Raw genomic sequence first — 21,319 nt, forward strand, 5'->3', positions numbered from 1 at the left:
CTACATAAAGAACAAATATTACAAAGAAGCTGGCTCTTTTGAAACTTTCAGTCTAATATTTCACAGAGCGAGTGTGCAGGGGTAACTTCGGGTGCCCCTAGTTTGCTTTTAGAGTAGTCTCACATAGCTTCTTTTTATAGTTATTTATTAGACTTTAGCCAAATGTACAAATAAGAAAACGAACAAAGTGGGCACATGCCCTTTCATTGCCATCGGTATTTGAGCCACACGTTCATGACAGCTCTCCCCCACTAGGCGTAGGCTGATCATCCTCCATCACCTATATTGAACCACAGAGCATATAAATAAACGTATTTAAAATTGCAGAAGATGCACATAATGGAATCTCATCTAGAGTGAATAATAAAGTTTCTAGTTTTCACAGGTGTTAATGATGAAACTGTTTGTTATATAACAATCATGATTAGAATAATTTCCCTTCTCAGGGTGATCTTACGTCACTCGGCCTCCAATTTCGTGACATATATGCTCCAGTTAATGACAATTGGACCCCTTCCACTCAGGAATGGGGTCTTGGTACTGGCGTCTGACTCCACCTTAGCGCAGTTCAAAAGTTCCTGTAGCCAGCACTCACTTCGTGTCAGGTGCCGGCACTGGTCTTCCAGGACATTGCTATCTGCCTCCTAAAAAGTACCAAGGCCAGGTCAATAAACCAGCGGATTTATCTGCCACCCCCACACCCCTTGGTTTTAGGTCTCAGACCCAAAAGGCAGAATTCAGGGGTGAGTGGTATTATGCGGTCTACTAGTTCTGATATGATCCCTGCCATTCAACTCCATGAGTGTTGAAGCACCTTGCATTCCCACACCATATGACAGAAACCGGTATTCTGATGTCATTCCATGCGGCCCCCAGAAACGTGTTGAATGCGCTTTGGTGTCAAATGGGACTGGTGTAGATATTTAAGTTGTATGTAACGGAACTATGGATTTCTAGAGATCTCATTCACTTGTAGATTAGCACACACCCATTGTTTGTTGATCAGTACGGTTCCCAGATCAGTTGATCTCTAGACGGCCATTCTGTTTTGTAATGTTGTGCCTGCAAGGTGTTGTTGTATAATACAGAAACAGCTTTCCGTGACTCACAGTAATTTAGTATAATTTGCAGAGGCTCAGTACATCCCTGCCCACAATGGGTGATGATAATATGTTGAATAGTACTGTACTCTAGGAATTGACCCAGCAGTATCCCATTTGTGTCCCTGAGGTCTTGGAATGACCTTAATTCCTCCTCATCAGTGGCGTAGCGTGGGTTGTCAGCACCCGGGGCAAGGCAAGTAATTTGCGCCCCCTAACCCGGGGCAAGGCAAGTAATTTGCGCCCCCTAACCCGTGGATTTAGTCTCTTCCAAGATGTTGCGTCCGGTGCGGCCGGCCCCCCCTGCACCCCTCACGCTACGCCACTGCTCCTCATTGTAGAGGTCTGTTAGAAATGGGGGCTTTGGTTGGCAGACAGGTTACCCCCTGTCCAAGCAAGGACCCTCACTCTAGTCAGGGTAAAGGAGAATCACCCTCCGCTAACCCCGCTCACCCCCTTGGTAGCTTGGCACGAGCAGGCAGGCTTAACTTCAGAGTCTAGGTGTAAAGTATTTGTTCCAACACACACAGTAACTCAGTGAAAACACTACAAAATGACAACACAGGTTTAGAAAAATAGGAAATATTTATCTAAACAAAACAAGACCAAAATGACAAAAATCAAACATACACAAGTTACTAATTTTAAAAGCAAAAGAGTCTTAAATCCTTGAGAAAACAGTAAAAACACTGCTAGCGTTGAAAAGTACCTGGGTAGCGTAAAAATAACATGCACGGGCAAGTGTGCGTCGAAAAAAGTTAGTGATGTGTTGATTTCTCACCCGCAAGCGAGACCGTGCGTCGTTTCTCCTTCTCGTCCACGTGCGTCGTTTTTCTTCCTTGCATGGGAGCGATGTGTCTACCTGAGCAAGCACTCGGGTCCAGGCAGGCGTTGCGTTGTTTTTCCACACCCAACAAGGTTTGCGGCGAAAATCCTGCCGCACAGTATCACCAAAACCGCAACGTTATTAGCCTTCGTCAGCAGGTGTTGCACGTCGTTTCTCCAGCTGAGTGTGTCGATCTTCCAGACGTGATGCTGGTGGAGCGTCGATTTCTGCCACAAAGGCGGCGTCGTGTCATTTTTCAGCCACATCTCGGAAGGTGCGTCAATATTTTCCCCGCACGGTGGTCTGTGCTTGGATTTTCAGTCTTGATCTGCCAGCTTCACCTGTCAAAGCCCCAGGAACTGGATAAGGCACCACTTGGCAGGTGTTAGAAAAGGGGTCTCTAGTTGGCAGGCGGTTTGCACCCTGTCCAAGTAGGGACCCTCACTCTAGTCAGGATAAGGGAGATACCCGCTCAGATAACCATTGCTCACCCCCTTGGTAGCTTAGCACGAGCAGTCAGGCTTATCTAAGAAGCAACTTGTAAAGCATTTGCACATAACAAACAGTATAAGTGAAAACACTACAAAAGGACACCACACCAGTTTTAGAAAAATAGCCAATATTTATCTATTCAAAACAAGACCATATATGATAAAAAATCCAACATACAGTAATAAAAATATGAATGCTTCAAGATGTACTTAACAATACAGTTCCTTGAAGACGATAACTCCACCTGGTGCTATCATGGCGTTGTGAACAACAAAACCAAAAGTTCAGGCTGGCCACAAACAGTACGTTGGATTCGCAGGGCGTCGTGATCCTCGCGGTGAGCTCCGGAGAGCGGCGTCGGTGCAGGAGTCGTCGGGCCCTTGAAGTCACGCACCTCGGGGATCAAACTCCAGACTGATGAAATCAGGTGCGCTGGCGGGGATGGCGTCGGGGCTGCGGTGCGAAGCGGGACGATGCGACGTGCGGTTCCCACAGTCACGGTGCAGGCAACGGCTCAGTGACGGCGTCCAGCGGTATCGGTGAGACCAGGGCTGCGGTGTGAAGCGGGGCGGTGCAATGTGCGGTGTCCACAGGTCACGGTGCAGGCAGCGGCGTCATTGTTGCGGAAGCGCTGTCGTCTGTAGGCCCAAGCCAGCGGTGCGAGACGGGACGGTGCTTCGTGACCCTCACGAGCGGTGTCCACAGGCCATGGTGCAGGCAAGGATGCCTGGTGACGACACTGGAGCCGATGGTGCTGGCGTCGGTGGATCGGGGCTGCGGCGCGGGAAGGGACGGTGCTTCGTGCTCCTCACGAGCGGTGTCCACAGGCCACGGTGCAGGCAGCGATGCCGGTGTCAGCAGGAGCGACGTCGTCGGGGATGCCCAGGCTGTGGTGTGAGCAGGTGACGCCGGAGTGCGGGGCCCACAGGTCGCGGTGTGAGAAGCGGCTCGGTGAAGTCGTCCGATGACGGCATCGGTGAAACCAGGGTCGCGGTGCGAAGCGGGGCAATGCGACTCCGTGCGGCGTCAGCAGATCACAGTGCAGGCCAGCGGCGCCGTTGGCGGCGTTGCGGTGGTTTCTCCTCTTGGACAGCACAAAACACACAGTTCCCAGTGCTGCAGGTCGAGGAAACTGAAGTCTTTGGTGTCCCTGAGACTTCAAATAGGAGGCAAGCTCTACTCCAAGCCCATGGAGAATTTTCTCAAGCAGGACACACAGCAAAGTTCTCCCTTTGCACTCTTTTCAGGCAGAAGCAGCAACTGCAGGCAAGTCCAGCAAAGGGACAGTACTCCTCCTTCAGCTCTTCTCCTGGGTAGAAGTTCCTCTTGATTCCCAAAAGGTTCTAAAAATCTGGGGTTTTAGGTCTTCTTCTTATACCCAGTTCTGCCTTTGAAGTTGGCAAACTTCAAAGCAAAGTCTCAAGTGTTTGCAAGATCCTTCCTTGTCCAGGCCAGGCCTCAGACACTCACCAGGGGGTCGGAGACGGCATTGTGTGAGGGCAGGCACAGTCCTTTCAGGTGTGAGTGACCTCTCCTCCGCTCCCCTCCAACACAGATTGCTAATCAAGATATGCAGGCTACACCCCAGCCCCCTTTGTGTCACTGTCTAGAGGAGAGGTGTGAACAGCCCAACTGTCAAACTGACCCAGACAGGGAATCCACAAACAGGCAGAGTCACAGAATGGATTTCTAAAAGTGGCATTTTCAAACGCACAATCTTAAAATCAACTTTACTAAAAGATGTATTTTTAAATTGTGAGCTGAGAGACCCCTCACTCCACATGTCCATCCGCTCCCAAAGGGAATCTACACTTTAATCAGATTTAAAGGTATCCCACATGTTAACCTATGAGAGGGACAGACCTTGCAACAGTGAAAAACAAATTTAGCAATATTTCACTGTCAGGACATATAAAACACATTACTATATGTCCTACCTTAACCATACACTGCACCCTGCCCTTGGGGCTACCTAGGGCCTACCTTAGGGGTGCCTTACATGTAAGAAAAGGGAAGGTTTAGGCCTGGCAAGTGGGTACACTTGCCAAGTCGAAGTTACAGTCAAAACTGCACATACAGACACTGTCGTGGCATGTCTGAGACATGATTACAGAGCTACTTATGTGGGTGGCACAACCAGTGCTGCAGGCCCACTAGTAGCATTTGATTTACAGATCCTGGGCACCTCTAGTGCACTTTACTAGGGACTTACCAGCAAATCAAATATGCCAATTATGGATAAACCAATCCACAGTACAATTTATATGGGGAGCACTTGCACTTTAGCACTGATTGGCAGTGGTAAAGTGCGCAGAGACAATGAACCAGCAAAAATAGAGTGCAAAACCAGGAGGTCAGAAGGCAAAAATACAGGGGAGATATGCCAAAAAGCTGCCAGGTCTAACAGCAGGGCAGACAGCATATGCACTTTAGCACTGGTTAGCAGTGGTAAAGTGCTCAGAGTCCAAAAGCCAATAAAAATAGTTCAGAAAAAATAGGAAGCAGCAGGCAAAAAGATTGGAGATGACCCTGAAAAAGGAAAAAAGTCCAACAAGGTCCTAGGCAAGTAGCACCCCAGTCTTCATCCAGGAGCATGTGTCCCTATGTCCCATAGAGTCTCTTATCTGTAATGGCCACACTGGTAGTATGGGGGGTATAGGGTGGGAGGCCCCCACCCTCACCACATATGTATTTAAGCCAACATCTGCATGTGACTACCATTTCTCTTGTTTCTGGTGTTTGTGGTTGGGTATTGCGCAACAGCCAAGTAAGGATGTTTTTGCCGTGCCCTGTTCATTTGACTTCTTCCCTCCGCATTTGGGGCAGTCCCTAGCGGGCGCATCGGCCACAGCCATTGTGCCGCTACATAGTACAGCTCATAATTGGGCACACACAGTCCCTCGTTTGGCAAGTGGCATTGTGCAACATGTAATGCAAACCTTTTCCTACCCGTCCCTCGAAATCAAGTCAGATAACAATCCCTGAAGGCTGTTGAATAAGTGCCTAGGAAGAATAAGTGGCAGGGCCATAAGAAAAATACAGAAGGCAGGGTGGTACTAACATTTTAGATATTGCCACCCAACCCATTAAGGACAGTGGCAATGAGAGCCAGAAAGGGAGTGAGCAACAAGTCAAATCTTCAGCTCTGTCCTGATTCCCTGCTATAAAATCAGCATAATAAACATTCATCCTCAGATATCTGAATATGACGTATTGCCATATGAGTTTGCTGTGCATCACAGACTCTTGCTGATGCTCTGGAATCCGCTGGAACAGGCAGGATTTGGGCCAATTAATTTTGAGGCTTGACATCTCTCCAAACTTGTTCATTATCACTATTAATGGCAGGAAGAATGTATAAGCATTGCGTAAGTAAATTAAGGCATTGTCTTCAAATAGAGATAGTATATGCAATTAGTCGATGAGCAGCCAAGTTGACAGAGGCTTCATCGCAAGTGTGAACATGAGGTGGGTACAGCAGGGGACTTTGCTTGGTGCCTCTGTGTATTTCAAATCAGACTGATCTTGTGTGGCAAGTCCTAACCCTCGTGATAGACCTACTACATAGTGTCTTCACCCACTGCAAAAGGCTGGCCCCACTCCTTATCTCTATAACACCACAAAAATATACATCCAACCTAGGGTGTTGAATGCCTTTTCTAAATCAAGCAACACTACTAAGCAGGTCTCCGGGTTCTCAGGTTCATCTCCATCAAATTCAGGAACGGCTGGAAATTTTGAAATGTGTTGCGCTCTGTTATAAAGCCCTTCTAGATTGTATGGACTAGGTTTTCTATTGCTGGCCATAATCTATTAGCCAACAGATTCCCCAATATTTTGTAGCCCAGTTTTAATAGTGAGAGTGGCCGATATGACAGTACACCCAGTGGGTCACACTCTGGCTTGGGAAGCACAACACTCAGGGCTTGTCTGAGGGTTTCTGGGAGCACGCCTCTGTCCTTTGCATCTTCATATAGTTGTGTGGTGAGGAGTGTGCTGTAGGTTGTGTTACATTCTACACAGAAACCAACCATTCCCAGCGGTTTATTCCATGCTATCTGTGCTTTGGCCTCACATATCTCTTCCCCCTGTATGGATTTATCTAGTTCTATTCACTGGAGTGGATCAAGATGGGTGAGTTGTATCTCTCGTAGGAAGTCCCTTATTTGGTCTATGGTTGCATCATTTTGTGCTACAGAGGGTACAATAATCTGCAAAGGTGGAATTAATATCTGTTTGGGCATTATGTATATCCCCTTCAGTGGTACGAATTGCATCTATTGGGGCGCAAGGTAATTCCTCTAGCAGCACCCATGCAAGCATTCTACAAGCGTGTTCCCGCTCTCTATATTGTACGTGCTATGTGTTCTTTAAAGAGAAGCTTTAAGTCTGGCAGGCAGTTCACTATGAGTGCACCTATCCTCTTGAAGACACCTCACTATCGGACCATTGCAGGGTATTGTTCTCAATACAGTACAGTTCCCTCTCAGTATCTAAGCAGGATTTGCTTTACCCCCATGTTGTGTTCATGCAGTGGTCACAAATGACCAATGACCAAGTTAGAGGCCTCCTGCAGGGTTTTGTTCTCAATACAGCATAACTCCCACTCAGTATGTAACAGTTTCCTAGGCAGGGTTTGCCTTACCCCCATGTTGTGTTAACACAGTGGCCACACATGACCACTTTAGGGGTCTCCCACTCTATATCTCTGGTCAAGGTTGAGCCCGTGTTAATTTCAAAATATTGCGTAACATGTAATGCTATGGTGTCACAGTGTGGTGCTTCTTGTAATGCCTCTGTTTGCAACTGCCAAATTCTTGTTTTTGCTCTGTCCCTACACCCCAGGGTAGGGCATTTAGCAATGAGCTGGTGCATGCAATATATTAATTTTTAATGCATGCTGGCATACCTTGACAATGTAGAGGAACAGGATCCAGTTGTGTGTGTACGTCATGAACTGGGGAGTAGAACAAGTACTCCCTCATATTCAGGAGCATCAACCGCCACATATCGTGCATTCTCATATTCTCTGTCCACTGTTGAAAGTGCTGTGCCATCCTACGAATCTCTGCGCCACCCACCGGAGGGGTGGACCTGTCCATGTCTATATCTGGCATGCAGTTATTGTCACCAGCTCAGACGCTTGGTGCTTGTGGGTTGCATAGGATAGCAGGAGTAAGTTTGTGAAAGAAATCAGAGTGATTTGCATTAGGTGAGTAAGAACAAGGTACTTGCCCTTCAGTAACATTACCTGGAAGAGACAGGATCTAGCAGCAGATTCCTTACTTTAGAATCCTCCCCAGACATGAGACTGGATCTGCAAAAAATTTCAGTATTACATCTGCACGTCAGAAGAGGGTGTTGCCCAACTCCTTATTGATGTCGTCCATCTGATGTGACATTGACGGAGTCCATATAATCCCCTCACCGGTGTCAGTTTCTTCAGTGACTATATTCGGCGCCCATCGTGGAGCCACAGATAGAAACTGCCTATTAAAACACTGTGCTAAAACAAAAAGCACCTGTAGGAAGATGGCCTGGTATGTGGTGAGCACCCATGGTGTTATCACCTTATACCAGATCCAGGTATCCCCTATTAGTGAAGTGTAGGCAGCGTCTAGGAAGCCAGGGCTCTCTAGAGGCAGCTGTGGATGAGCAGCCTAGACTTATCCAGGAGATATGTAAAGCTTATGCAATACCACTATAGTCACACAGAACTATCACACAAGCAACGACCACAAAGTGTAACAAAAATAAAGGCACTTTATTATGATAACACAAATACTAGAATACTGAATAGGCAAACTCCCAACTGGAGGTAAGTAAACAAACTATTATATACATATTAACATTCAGTAAAGAGCATAGAAAGCAATAAGCATTGGCAAAAGTACAGGTAAACAGTGAGGGGCCTAGGGGAGGGCCAAACCATACACTAAAAAAGTGGAATGTGAAACGCAGTACCCCACCCAAGGAAGTGGAATCAGTAGAAGGGAGCTTGAGGGACTAGGAACCCCAAGAGGGGAGTACCAGAGTGACCCCCAGCGATCAGGAGAGCAGAGGTAAGTACCTGGTTTTGCCCAAAACCAACAGGAGAACTTTGGAAGAGGATTATGCAAGACCTAACCAAGACTGGAAGAACCCAAAGGTGGATCAGAAGAGGACCTGCAAAGGAAGGGGACCAAGTCAGTTTAAGTTTGAGTGTCCGGTTGTAGCAGGAGCTGCTACCCACCCTTCTGTGGATTCAGGACCAGGTCGATGGTAGACGAAGAAGGTCAGCCGTGCAGCACATAAGTTAAAGAGGAGTCCCAGAAGTGATGCAAGTGATGTCCCACGTCAGCTGTCGAGATGCAGTCAGTCAGTGGTGCTGGAAAACCACCAACAAGCCTTGGCAAACGCAAGAGACGAAGAAGAATCAAGGCTGAAGAGGACCAGCAAGGCCAAGGGGACTCGACGCAGGGAGGGGAGTCCTAGGTGACCCTCAGCAGGTCGGAGAGTCACAAGAATAGGCAGCAGCCCCCACAGGCAACCCATTGGCAGCAGGCACCGGAGTCGCAGTAAGGCACACCCAAACAGGAGTCCCACGTCGCTGGAACAGAAGGCAGGAGACGGTGCTTCACAGGAAGGAGTGCTGGGGGTCGGGGCTACACGGAGCCTGAAGATGCCTTGGAGGAGGAACAAATAAGCCTTGATAGCTGCAAGAGTCGCAGTGCACAGGAGTACTGTCCTGCAAGGAGAGGCAAGGGCTTACAGTCTCCCAAGTTGGACAGCTGGTAGAGAGGACCAAGGGGACCACTTCAGACCACCACCTGTGATGCAGGATCCACGCAGCTCTGGAGGAGAGAAGATCCATGTAACCGGTCGTCGTTGCAGTTGGTGCCTGCTTATGCAGGAAAGTGACTCCTTTACTGCAAGAGAGATTCTTTCTTGCTTCTTGTGCAGCTGAAGACTCGTCACCCTCAGAGGTTGCACAGCCAGGGAAATGTGCAGCTGCTGGAAGGAGCCAGAGAAACAATGTTGCGGAGTGGAGTTAGTTCCTGGAGGGTCCAGTTGCAGTCCCAATGGCCAGAAGATGAAGTAAACGATGCAGAGGAGCCCTGCTGAAATCTTGCACATTGAATCTAAGGACCCAGCCAAGAGAGAGACCCTAAATAGCCCAGAAAGGGGGATTGGCCACCTAGCAAGGTGATCAACAATCAGGAGGGGGCTGTAACGTCACCTACCTGACCTGGCCACTCAGATGCTCCCAGGGGCCTCTGCCCACCTTGGATTGAATATGGAGGAGCTCTGGGCACCACCAATAGAGGTGGTGATGGACAGGGGAGTGGTCACTCCCCTTTCGTTTGTCCAGTTTTGTGCCAGAGAAGGGACTAGAGGTCCCTTGACTGGTGCAAACCGGTTTATGCAGGAGGGCACCAAATGTGCCCTTCAAACATACCGGTGGCTTGGGGAGTCTACCCCTCCCAAGCCATGTAACCTCCCTCTCCCACAGGAAATCCTTTGTTCTGCCTTCCTGGCCCCCTGATTCTTACAGGTGTATAGTGGGGCAATGGAAAAAGGTACTCTTCCAGCCTTGTTCAGAGAACCATCCTTATCAGACTCCCTGAAATCTGGCAAACCTCTTACCAGTCACTATTCCTTTTTAATACAGACATCAAAATACTGACAAAGGCACTAGCCAACCGTCTGCTTCTTCTTCCAGACCACACAGGATTTGCACTGGGCACCATACACTCAGATGGATATTTGCTCTCCTTCACCAGGACAACTCAAACATAGCAACTGTTGCAGTCTTTTTGGATGCCACAAATGAGTTAGACTTCCTGGAATAGGACTTCTTTTTGTGGTCTTGCCTAAAACGAGCATGCCAGAGTACTTTGTGAAATGGATCCGGTTTTTGTACATGCGTCCCACCACCAGGATTCTCTATAATGGTCTTCTTTCTGACCTCTTTCCTGTAGGGAGAGGAACCCGTCAAGAACACCCTCTCTCCACTGTTATATGCCATAGCAGCTGAACTGCTGGCTTCTGCAGTTTGGCAACTGCATGACAATAGAAGACTAAGCTTCTCATCTAGGAACCCTATAGTCTCACTATATGCAGATGACATTCCACCACCCAGACTTGTGTAGCTTACATCTGTGCCACCCAGTCCAAATTCTCCAGTCATACTTGAGTTTACATTATACGAGGCACTAACAGGTACAGTGATGATCTGGAATAAATCTATTGTATTCCCACTCACACCAGCTACACAAGTCAGGGAGGTGTAATTCCCCCTCCCATGGTATGTGATGCCTGTTAATATATATGGGAGTATGGATAAGCTGTGACAGAGGTGTTGATACAACTGAAAACTGTGGAGTGGCTATGGCGAAAATCAAGGACCAGGTAGGAAGATGGATTTACCTTCCACCGTCATTCATGTGCAGGACAGCCGTTATGAAAATGACAGTCCTCCTTAGGCTTCTCTACTTGTTCTATAATTTCCCCTACTGTTAGGCAACAAACTTTTTTAAGACACTGAAATCACACACGATCTATTTGGCTTGGGCGGGTGGACAGTCCAGAGCAAGGTGGCAAATTCTGACACTACCTTAAGAGCAAGTGGAGCTGGCGGACCCACATTTTGAGTTACATTATCACTGTGCACAAGCCAACTTTGCTCACTATTGGTTGAATCCACCCTCATATATGGCCCACACCAGTGGAGCATGATATAGCCTATCCACTCCACTTACTGCTATAATTAATCAGACACTTAAGAGCAATCCATATGAGATAAATACTGTAACAAGTACGCTGGCCTTCGATTCGATACGCAGAACATTAAATGCCCAGTACTCTTCTCCCCAGAGCAATACCTGACTCACTATCGACTAATACATCTATCTAAGGACAGACTATCCATGCAGGCACAACAAAAAATTAGTGCCCCTCCGATAGGAGATATATTTCCACATGGCCAGTTTCTAAAATGTTCAAATCTAACTTTTAGGGAGGAAATCACTGCACTGGACACATTTACATACTATTGCCTCAGACCAATTATGTAAGGACTATTATCCTTTAGCCTGCCCCCTGTGAAATACTGACATTGCTTTTTAGCACTATCTCTAATAAACATATAGTTACCAACTTATACTCTACATGCAAATCAAGACCTCTGGCATGGCCTTGGAGGCCAAGACGAGATGGAAGTGAGAATTGGGGAGTGAGATCACAGAAAAAGAATTGAGGAATTGATGCAAGCAGGCGGCCACCTCCCACCCAATGGTCAGTTAAGATTAACACAATTTAAATGTATACATCAGGTATATCACACTCTGCTGAGGCTATTTAAATCCTCACTGTGAAAAACCGAAGCTGTATGAGATACCTCACATCAGAGGCCAACTTCATACACTTGGCCTGGCTGTATCATTCAATAAGCAGACACTGCATTGAGGTATTCAACACTATTTCTGTAATGAGGGTGAGAATCTAGTACCATCTCCGAAAATGGCTTTGTTATTGGCAAAATGACGGGTGCCTTGTACCTGGGAAGGGACCAAGCTCCAACTGAAATAATGAGGTCAGATGATCCAGCCTTTTGTAATGAGCAGTTATACTTCTACTATACTAATCTTCCACTTACCAAGAGACCAAAGGAAATTTTGGGTCTGTTTTAAGCATTTTTTGTAATCCAGGATGCGTCCAGGAACTGAACAAAGCGTGAGGTAGTATGGAAATACGATACATGTACAGAGATTTGCTTTATTACTGGAATGATGGACATGGATATAAGAAGCTGTATGCGATTCTTCTTCGCACTGTATGTAATAAATACATGTACTGAGGGCAGTGATGGTGGGGGGTGGTACATGCCTGTATACTCTTTCTGTTCCTGTAATGTTGAGTAAAGTATAAAATAATAAATATACATTCATATCAGATGAAATCACAAGAACAGTGAGCTACAGCTGTATACATTTAGGAGAGGACTAGGGCTTGGGAAGTGATAGTGATGTAAGGAAGGTGTGATATGGTTTTAATGTGGAGCATGAAGAACAGTTGGGAAGTAATTGTTTAGGTAAGGCTAAACAAAACTTTTAATCTAGATGGCCACTTCAATTGCCACTGCCAATACAAAGGTGTCTGAAGCAGATGTAAAGTGGTACATTGTAACCCGAAAACTGTCTCCTTTTACTGCAAATTTAAAAAAAATTCTGCCCTAATTTTGAATACATGGAACTAGACATTGTTTTGGTGAGCACCTCTACCAATGACAGATGTGGCATTCATATTTGTTTCTTGAGGCCACTGTGGTAGAAAGGGCTCTCCCCATTAAAACAATTCTGTGTGTTGCCCCCAAACTAAGGGCTCCGGTTTACTCTGACTGGCCTTGTCCTACTCTCAACCAACATCATCTCAGTCTTATTAGAAGTCATTTTGAGCCAGTAGCCATCCATCCAATCCATCCTTCCAATTCGATGACTTCCATCATGGGTTGTTGGCGATTAACCAAAGTCCCTTCCAAATCATCAAACAAACATTTGTTGATTTATGTGTTTGGGGTGTGGCCGTGAAAGAAGATGATGGTGAAATACGGAAGGTCCCACACCCGCCACCGGCCCCAGCATTAATCCAGAGCCCTGAGCATATCTGAAGGCTGAGCTTTCCGGTGGATGTTAGTGGAATGGCTCCGAAGCAGCCCAGATGGCCACGTGGCCTAGTGTAGGCACTCTTGGGGAGACAGCACAGCCCTCAATATGACGGGTGACAGCTGCAGAGGCTGGGCCCCAGATCCCTGATTGTGGCAGTGCTCTGCGAAGCCAAGAGGGGGGCTTCTGAGCAGTCCTTGGGGCCAGCCTGGTGACATAGGTGGGCACCTGTGAAGTGTACTGGGCCCTGAGAGGACATCACCACAACTCCTATATGGCCCCGACTACGGCAGCTTGATTGAGAGGTGAGACCATGAATTAAAGAGCACAATCGGCAGGGAGTCCCAGGGGGATTGCAGAGGTTGTGCAGTGGATATACCTATCCTTCTGAGCAGGGGGAAGGTATTGAAAGGGGTGTCTGACCAGATGAGGGACTGCTGAAGGGCCACTGTGGAGGACTAGTGCACACACTGTGGACATGGGCGTACAAGCTACACGGGGATGCCCCCTACCCTGGGGAACCAATAGCAGGGGAGATGACTGGTGAGGTGGAAGGCCCTGGGATGAAAGCTGCCTCTGCAACTAGTGGGGTGGTTCTCCTAGCAGTTTGTCTAAACAGGGCATTTGGGGCAAGATCATGCTTGAGTGGAGAAATGAGACTGAGGCCGTCAGGACAAGTGACACGCAAATGACAGCTGCCATCCTCTAGGAGGGTCACAGGTGACCACCCAGCCAGAGAGGACCATCTGTTTCTTTTTTTGTTTTTGTTTTGGGAGACAGTACCCTCTCCACATGCTGAGCAGAACCTTGGGGGTGGGGGTGGAGAGGTGTAGGGGAGAGGGGGGGAGGGTGTGGAGCACCATCATGGGGCGCACAAAGGCAACAAGAGAGGGTTCAGAGAGTAAGCGTTGTTGGACTGCTGAGGCAGTGTTGGGTTGGCATGGCAACAGCAAACTGGCACCCTGAATAAGCTGGACTTGATCCTGAATGCTGTGACTGCTACCCAGGAGGTGTTGGAGGGTAAAATTGACAAAGTCTCTATATACCTGGGTATACTTCAAGATGAACACTGTAAACCTGCAGACAAGGTGAAACATAATGCAGAAAATCTTGAGGAAGTGAGCCCTAATGTTAAGGGATCGCAGACCAGGGTGGCTGACCTAATGCACAGAATGAATTGGCGAGCTCAGGATTCTGAGAGGTGCAGATGACGCAACAACGTGCTGATTGCTGGTCTGCCCGAGAAGGAGAAGGGAATAGACATGTGGGCCTTCTTTGAGGCATGGCTGAGGAAGGCCGTTACGCACCAGGGACTGCATCAATTCTTTGCCCTGGAAAGGATGAATAGGGTTGTCTGCGAAGTCGCTGCCAACAGGAGTGTCCCCTTGGCTTGTCGTGGCTAGACTGCTCCATTACGAGACAGGGATTTGGTACTGCAGAAAGCACAAGAGGCACATAGCTTCCACATTGACCTGTGCTGGTTCGTCACCAGTGTGCCTCTTTTGCTGCAGTAGAATCAAGTCTATGTTCTTGTTCCCTGCACGCCTCAAAGTCATGCTAGGGGACAAAATGCTGTTCTTCTACGATCCGCCAGCAGCATGAGACAGGATGGGACTGGCTGAAATCTTACAAGGCCAGCATGGATGGAGGGCAGGGAACTGCCCAAACTGAAAAGCCAGGGGGAGAACAGGGAGGTCATAAGCAGGCTGAGAGGGAAAGGGAGGCAGTGCTGGATTTTGCACCCTCCTTGCAAAATGTATCATATCGATCTTCAGAAGAGGATAGTGCAGTGACTTCCCCAGAACATTTGGATCTTGCCACTTTACCAAAACACTTTACAGTTGGACTACATATCACCCCCAGAATGGCAATTGACAATTAATGTTACAGCAGCTGCCTTACTATATGGGGTACTTTGTGGGCCATTTCAAGACTTGAGGTATAGGCCCTCCATGTGGGTGGGGGAACGCCAGCGGTGCAGCTGCTCCAGGCAGCTGCTTGAGTGGCCACTCAGACAGACGACCCTTGCATTACTGGGACAAATTGGCTCCAGATTCATATGAACCTGCATCTTCTTCATGAGAGGGGGTCAGTGGTGGAGAGGCTTCCCAGTCCGACTAAGATGAAGCCATCCCTACCTGGAAATCCCAATGTGGCGTGCTGACATTGGGAGTTTATGTTGTACCAGTGTGTTTGGCTGTTGGTATTGGTCGGAGCACAGTTGCAAATTGGGGGCAAGGTGATGGGAACTGTTTTCTTGTTTTTGCTCAGTGGAGATGCATGGGTGTGTTGATGTATTGCAGGGGGACGGGGATAGGAGGGGGTCGCCAACACTGGCACTTGCCATGACTGACGAGCCATAGCCTTATACGTTTCTTACATTGAATGTAAAGGGAATGGACTCAGACAGTAAAAGATATTAAAGTCCTATCCTACTTAAAACGTAGAGGTGTGGGTGTGGATTTCTTTCAGGAGACCTTCCTGATGAATACTGAAATCATTAAGTTACAGAAGAGGTAGAGGGGTCAGATTTTTGTGACCAGATATTCTGCTTTCTCAAGGAGGTGTTAATCTGGGTTAAACTGGGGACCCCTTTGAAGGCATTAAGGACACATGTCAATGAGGATGGTCGTTATGTGATAGTGGTGGGAAGGATTAAGGGGGTTAGGACATTACCTGGTAGCAATTATGCCCCTAATGTGGGCCAAATGCAGTAACTTGCGGCACTTTCCCTAGTCGTCTTGCAGAACACTGATGTTCCAATGTTTCTGGAGGGGTGACTATTACTGCATAGCAAATACAGTGTGTGACAGATCTACTTTGCCATTAGCAGATTCCCCTGTGGAGAGACTGGCACTGGGTCTACGAGACTGGCAGGACCACTGGTTACTACGGGATGTGTGGTGTGATTGCAGTCCGGGGCTGAGAGAGTACTCCCTTTATTCCCCAGTGCATGACCTGCATGTCCAGCTTGACATGGTGCTATGCTTGGCAGGTCCTGCTGTACATGTTGACAGTGCTGAGTACCTTAGTCGGACACTGTCCGACCATAATCCTCTGTGGGTGGTCCTACACTGGAGGTGCTGTAAAGAACCCTAGCGAAACTCGTGGGTCCAGCCTGCCCACACGTACAAATCACTTTTAGGGATCCATTGGCTGAGGTGATTATAAATTATTTTGCAGTGAACACGCACTCACTCTCCCATACTAACGATGAATAGGACACCTTCAAGGCAGTTGTTCAGGGACATTGCCTCAGCCAGTCAGTGGGGGTGGGTCGCCCGCTTTGGGCAAAACTAGCCACACTAGAGGAGTACCTCTGGCGACTCGAGAACAAGAGTACGACTATCTCTAAGGCATGGCAGACCCTCAAGAGAGGAACGCAAGAAGCACTAAGAAATAAAGAGCAGGCTCCACTTCCTGAAATGGCAGAAAAGCGTAAACATGATGCACATGGATGGGGGGCATACTGGTCATCTGCTGGCATGGCTTGTCCAACCATGGGATGGGGGAGTTATATTACACAAATAACTGAACCTCCGGGGGCGGGGTTTACACTCAAGCAGAATTCGACAATGTATTGGCCATTACAAGGATCTGTATAGTAAGGGCACTCCACCCATGGAGGAGATGCTGGAGGCATTTTTGAGAACACCGGAGGGGGAGTGGGAGGCACTGGGGGCCCTAATTACAGAGTCTGAAATTAGATTTGCTATACAGAAACTGACCTGTGGGAAAACTCCAGGGATGGATGGTCTGCCGGTTGAGTTTTACCGAACGTATGCTTCCCAGTTGGTTCCAAAACTGGCAGAAATGTATGCTAATGCAATGGATTGTGGTCACCTCATGGATACAACTAGGGAAGCTCTCATAGTATTGATACCCAAACCCATGAGCAATGCTTTGGATGCAGCAGCATACCGGCCTCTGTTGATGCTTAATTTGAATTATAATATTCTTAGAAAAATAATGGCAAATAGGCTGCAGCCCCATCCTAGTAAACCGATCTACGAAGACCAAAACAGTTTTATCCTTAAACGTAATACCTCACACAATAACCAATCCTTGTATCGTATTCTTGATCAAACATCAAGGAAACTCCATCTAGATGCAATTATATTTCCTGTAGACTGACGGAAGGCATTTGACACATTGCTGGGCAATACTTGCAGGCTGTCATGCGCAGGGTGGCCTTAGGGAAGGGATGGAACAGATGGGATGGGCTGCTCTATGAGGATGCCTGGGAATGGCTATATACGGGCAAATACATTTTTGCTGCTTTTGAGGTCTGCCGAGGCATGAGGCTGGGTTGCGCCCCCCACCCCCCCAGTTATATATGTGCTGGCAGTAGAACACTTTGCTACTTTGAGCGAGAAAGAGGGAGAGGGATCACATTGCATGACAGGGAACATTGCATGAAAGGGAACACAGCTTTGTTATGTGCACACGATCGGCTCATATATTTGAGAGATACAAGATCGGGGATCCCTTGTAGTTTCTCCTCCTTGGAAGTCTTTGGCGAAGTTTCAGGACTGCAGAACTTCTTGTGCTTTTCTGGTGTCCCCTGGGCTCACTGAAGCCCCAGCAGAGAAAATGGAGGATGAGGGCGGTGTTCCAGGCGCTCAATTTTTGACATGCAGGGCGCTGGCACTATGACACCTGTACTGAGCGCTGGAGCCAGAACCCTCCATTCATTACCTGCTGCAGACATTATTAACTTTTGAGCAGAGGAGACATCTGATTGCCTGGCTCTACAAAACTGCACTGTTCTTGAAGGCTGATGAGCTGCCCTTTCTACGAGCCAAGTGGGAAATCTTGCTAGGCTGGGCATTCTCTGGGAAAGAATGGGATCAAACCTTGGGATTCTGGTATAAGTACACCCGTAATTCAAATTCACACATTTCAATTATATGCACTGAACATATCTTGCCCCCCACAGAATGAACATTATGCTACACACCACAGACTTGGGTTGTCCCATATGCTGCTTGGTTGATGCAAATCTTTTTCACATGGTGTGGAGCTGCCCAATCATTGAGCGCTTCTGGATGCAGGTCACAGGATTGTATAAACCTTAAATAGAGAAACAGGGAGGCAATAGGTTCCTTGATTCAGCTCTTGGAATTGCCCGGAGATATCGCACACCATTGGAAATCTCCTCAGGGAACCCCACACAGTCGATGGCAAAAAGAGGTGACGAGTTAGGCCCTGGCAGAGGGAGAAGTGCTGCATGCAGAGGAATATTGGGTGGTCTGCAAGTGATTTCTCGCAGACTTATGGGTATTGGTGGTAGTCAGTTTTCTGGATCGGGACCACTAGGCCCTGGCAGGTTGGGGCAATGGCAGATGATGGATATGACCTCTTACTGGTGTGAACGCCTGTGGGAACACCCCTGGTCTTTTTCAGCCCCCCACCAAGTGCATCAATTGTCCCTTGCTAAGCATAGTGCCCGGTGGGAAGCTGATTGTCTTCCCGATGACCAGGCAACTAACTCCATTAGGTTTTCAACTGAGCAATTGCTTGTGTTTACTACTCTTTCATTGGTGAGAGTTGCACAAAGGAGGATTGCATTTCAAACATGATTAAGGCAGCAATGGTAGGTAACCCCTAACTGGGATGATTTGTAAGATACATCAGGGGTGGGTAGATCCGTTCCATGCCACATTACTCACTCCCCATTTGTACGCCAGTGCAACTAAGGCTGTATGACATCTTGCATGTAACTGGATTGACATCCACAATGTATAAATTTCAAAAGCCTATAAAGGAAACTTTAAAAAAAGATGATTTGGGTGTCATGAGTCCAAATGTAAATGAGGAGACTTCAGGAGCAGGGGAGGTAAATCAGAGGCACAACACAGATGTTGCACAGGCGGAGGGACAGAGAGGAGTTCAGTTAGTACTCACAAGTGAGGATTTTTGACGTGGACATGAATGGAGACAACTATTCCATTTAACCTCTCATGCCAATAACATGAAAACGATCCAACTCCTTTGAGATCTTCAAGAAATTTGGCTGCAGTGACAGCCGCGGAACAAGACAAAATCTATCTTGGAACTTTCAGTCAGCAGATATTTATTTTTATCAAAGGGATTACTTTTGATGCATTAAATACAGCGTGTACCAGTTCCAGATGACAGGGTTTTAAAATAATTAAAAAACTAGGAGATTAGTTTATTTAATCGTTGCAAATGTTACACCGAGCAAGAGACCAGGTAGAGTCTGATTTCAGAGTGAACAATATGAACCAGAACCATTCTTTAGTTGTTGGCTCGAAACTGGTGCAGGAAGACCCAGAACAACTGGGTTGGAAACTAACCAATGCAAAATATCATTCCTTAAGAATCATATTTGAAAGTTAGACAGCTGACCACAGAGTGACTGAGTTAGAGCAAATGAGTTACTCGATGTGGCTAAGGTTGCTAATTACATGGTAACATTATTTCTCTGCTAATTAATTGCAGTTTTAAGACACCCTGAAAAAACAGGTTATGTGTTGTGCAGATTTCAAGCTTGTATGATATGAAAACAATTGTGGTTCTCCCGCGCTTTCAGGTTGCAATGGACTGTCTTTTTCACTCTGGATTTCTGCACAGCTAAGTCATCGAAAACCTAAACACCAGTTTTAAACAAACACTCATGGTTTAAAGTTATTTGTCTGGTCAAAACGGGAAGTAAGCCAGGCAGTAAACCTGAAAGTGCTCCAGCAAAAGTATGACGAGTCCAGGGAGCAGCCTGGACCTCAAACCGTGAACAATGAGTTTAGTAAAATTCCTGCGTACTTTTTTGCTATACTGGGTTTGGCTTTTGGGTAGAATTAAGTCCGAGAGATTTTGAAGAAAACATCCAATATCGTCCACCCAGTGCAAACAGACCAAGGATACAGTCTTAATAAAATCAGGAGGCACAAAGGCCAGATCAAGTAGATGCCCTGTTTAATGACTTGGGCTTGTCAACTTCCGAATTAATCCGATTGCCTGAATATGACTGATCAGCTCAGTAACTAATTTTGAGGGCACGGTCAGAAATGCTCTCTTAAATACAGAAACTAGCTGTGAAAAGAATCCAAAGAACGTTTATCCCAACTTTTTGGTCAATATACTAACAGTGAGGATACTGTAGACAATGGAGATTACAAAATTGACAACCAAATGCTGAGAGTATCTCCTCAACACTAGAAACCTATGAATGAAATAGTTATTCATTTTGTTTATACAAAAATGCCACTTCAACCCGTCCATTCTACCAGGTGTGCATCCATTTTTAAATACCTTAAAGTCTTATGAGATGGCTTCAAATGAGAGCCAAGTATTGGCTACAATCAAAATATCTAGTTACAAATCCACACTTAGGTCCTTTGGCAGGGAGCAAGCATCATTTACCAAGACCTTCGTCTCTCTTGGCCTCCGACTATTAGTAAACCAATTAGCTTAAATCTTGTTCATTTTTTTAAAGACCTCCATTCTCCTTGCGGCTAGCCAAAAAACTACTGGACCACAAATTTGGCTCCACTTCCATTCTCAGTGTGTTATTCTCCTTTTGGAGAACCAGAAAACCGCCTCATCTACCCACTGCTTCTCCTACAAACTTATAGAAACAGAAGTCTCTCTGGAACTCTTAGAAGTTCATCCAGTCATATTTTGTCTATGAAATGTGGAAGATGTAACTTCCCTAGAATGGATAACTTACACATGACATGGGGCACCTTGGCAGTACTTCCTGTGATGAGAACTGTAAGCCTGTTTGAAACCGGTACTGTGAAACAATTTTGTTGGAAAATTAAAGCTACTGCATTGTACATATCAAGTAGTGTTATCAGCATTTTTGGAAAAAAAACAAAGGAAACATTTGAAAGCAACGCTGTAGTTCCATGTGCAATGATTTTTCTTGTTTAGTATTATATTGGAAATTTGATTTCTTGAAATTATTTGTGGGGCATGATCCTCAACCATAGCAAGACATTACAATTTTGATGTTTTAGACCATTACTTAAGTAATAAACATAGGACAAATGTAATCGAGCAAAACATAGGTAAGTGAAATCTACGTTTAGTAGCAAACTTTCAGCTAGCATATTTGCACTAGAATCGACTGCTTATGAGAAAATGACATTTAAAAAAGTTTTAAAAAGTTCCAATAAACCATTACCTTTCAGGAGTTCCCTGGATGTTTCTGAAAGGGTATCCCTGGGGCTCTCCAGTATATTAAACAGCCAGTCTATAAACTGAGGTGAGTTAAAAAGCAGAACATGCACAAC

The 21,319-nt window shown here is 46.7% G+C and overlaps 1 protein-coding gene across 1 annotated transcript in view; it reads right to left on the reverse strand.

Annotated features, from left to right (window-relative positions):
* The window catches only part of FOCAD (focadhesin), a 1,081,710-nt gene that overhangs the window by 415 nt on the left and 1,059,976 nt on the right, over positions 1-21,319 (reverse strand). The window contains exon 43 of the mRNA XM_069239095.1: positions 21,211-21,286. Coding sequence (XP_069095196.1) covers positions 21,211-21,286 — 76 coding nt within the window. The remainder of the gene's footprint in view (positions 1-21,210; positions 21,287-21,319) is intronic.

The sequence above is a fragment of the Pleurodeles waltl genome, chromosome 1_2, assembly GCF_031143425.1.
Source record: "Pleurodeles waltl isolate 20211129_DDA chromosome 1_2, aPleWal1.hap1.20221129, whole genome shotgun sequence".
NCBI lineage: Eukaryota > Metazoa > Chordata > Amphibia > Caudata > Salamandridae > Pleurodeles > Pleurodeles waltl.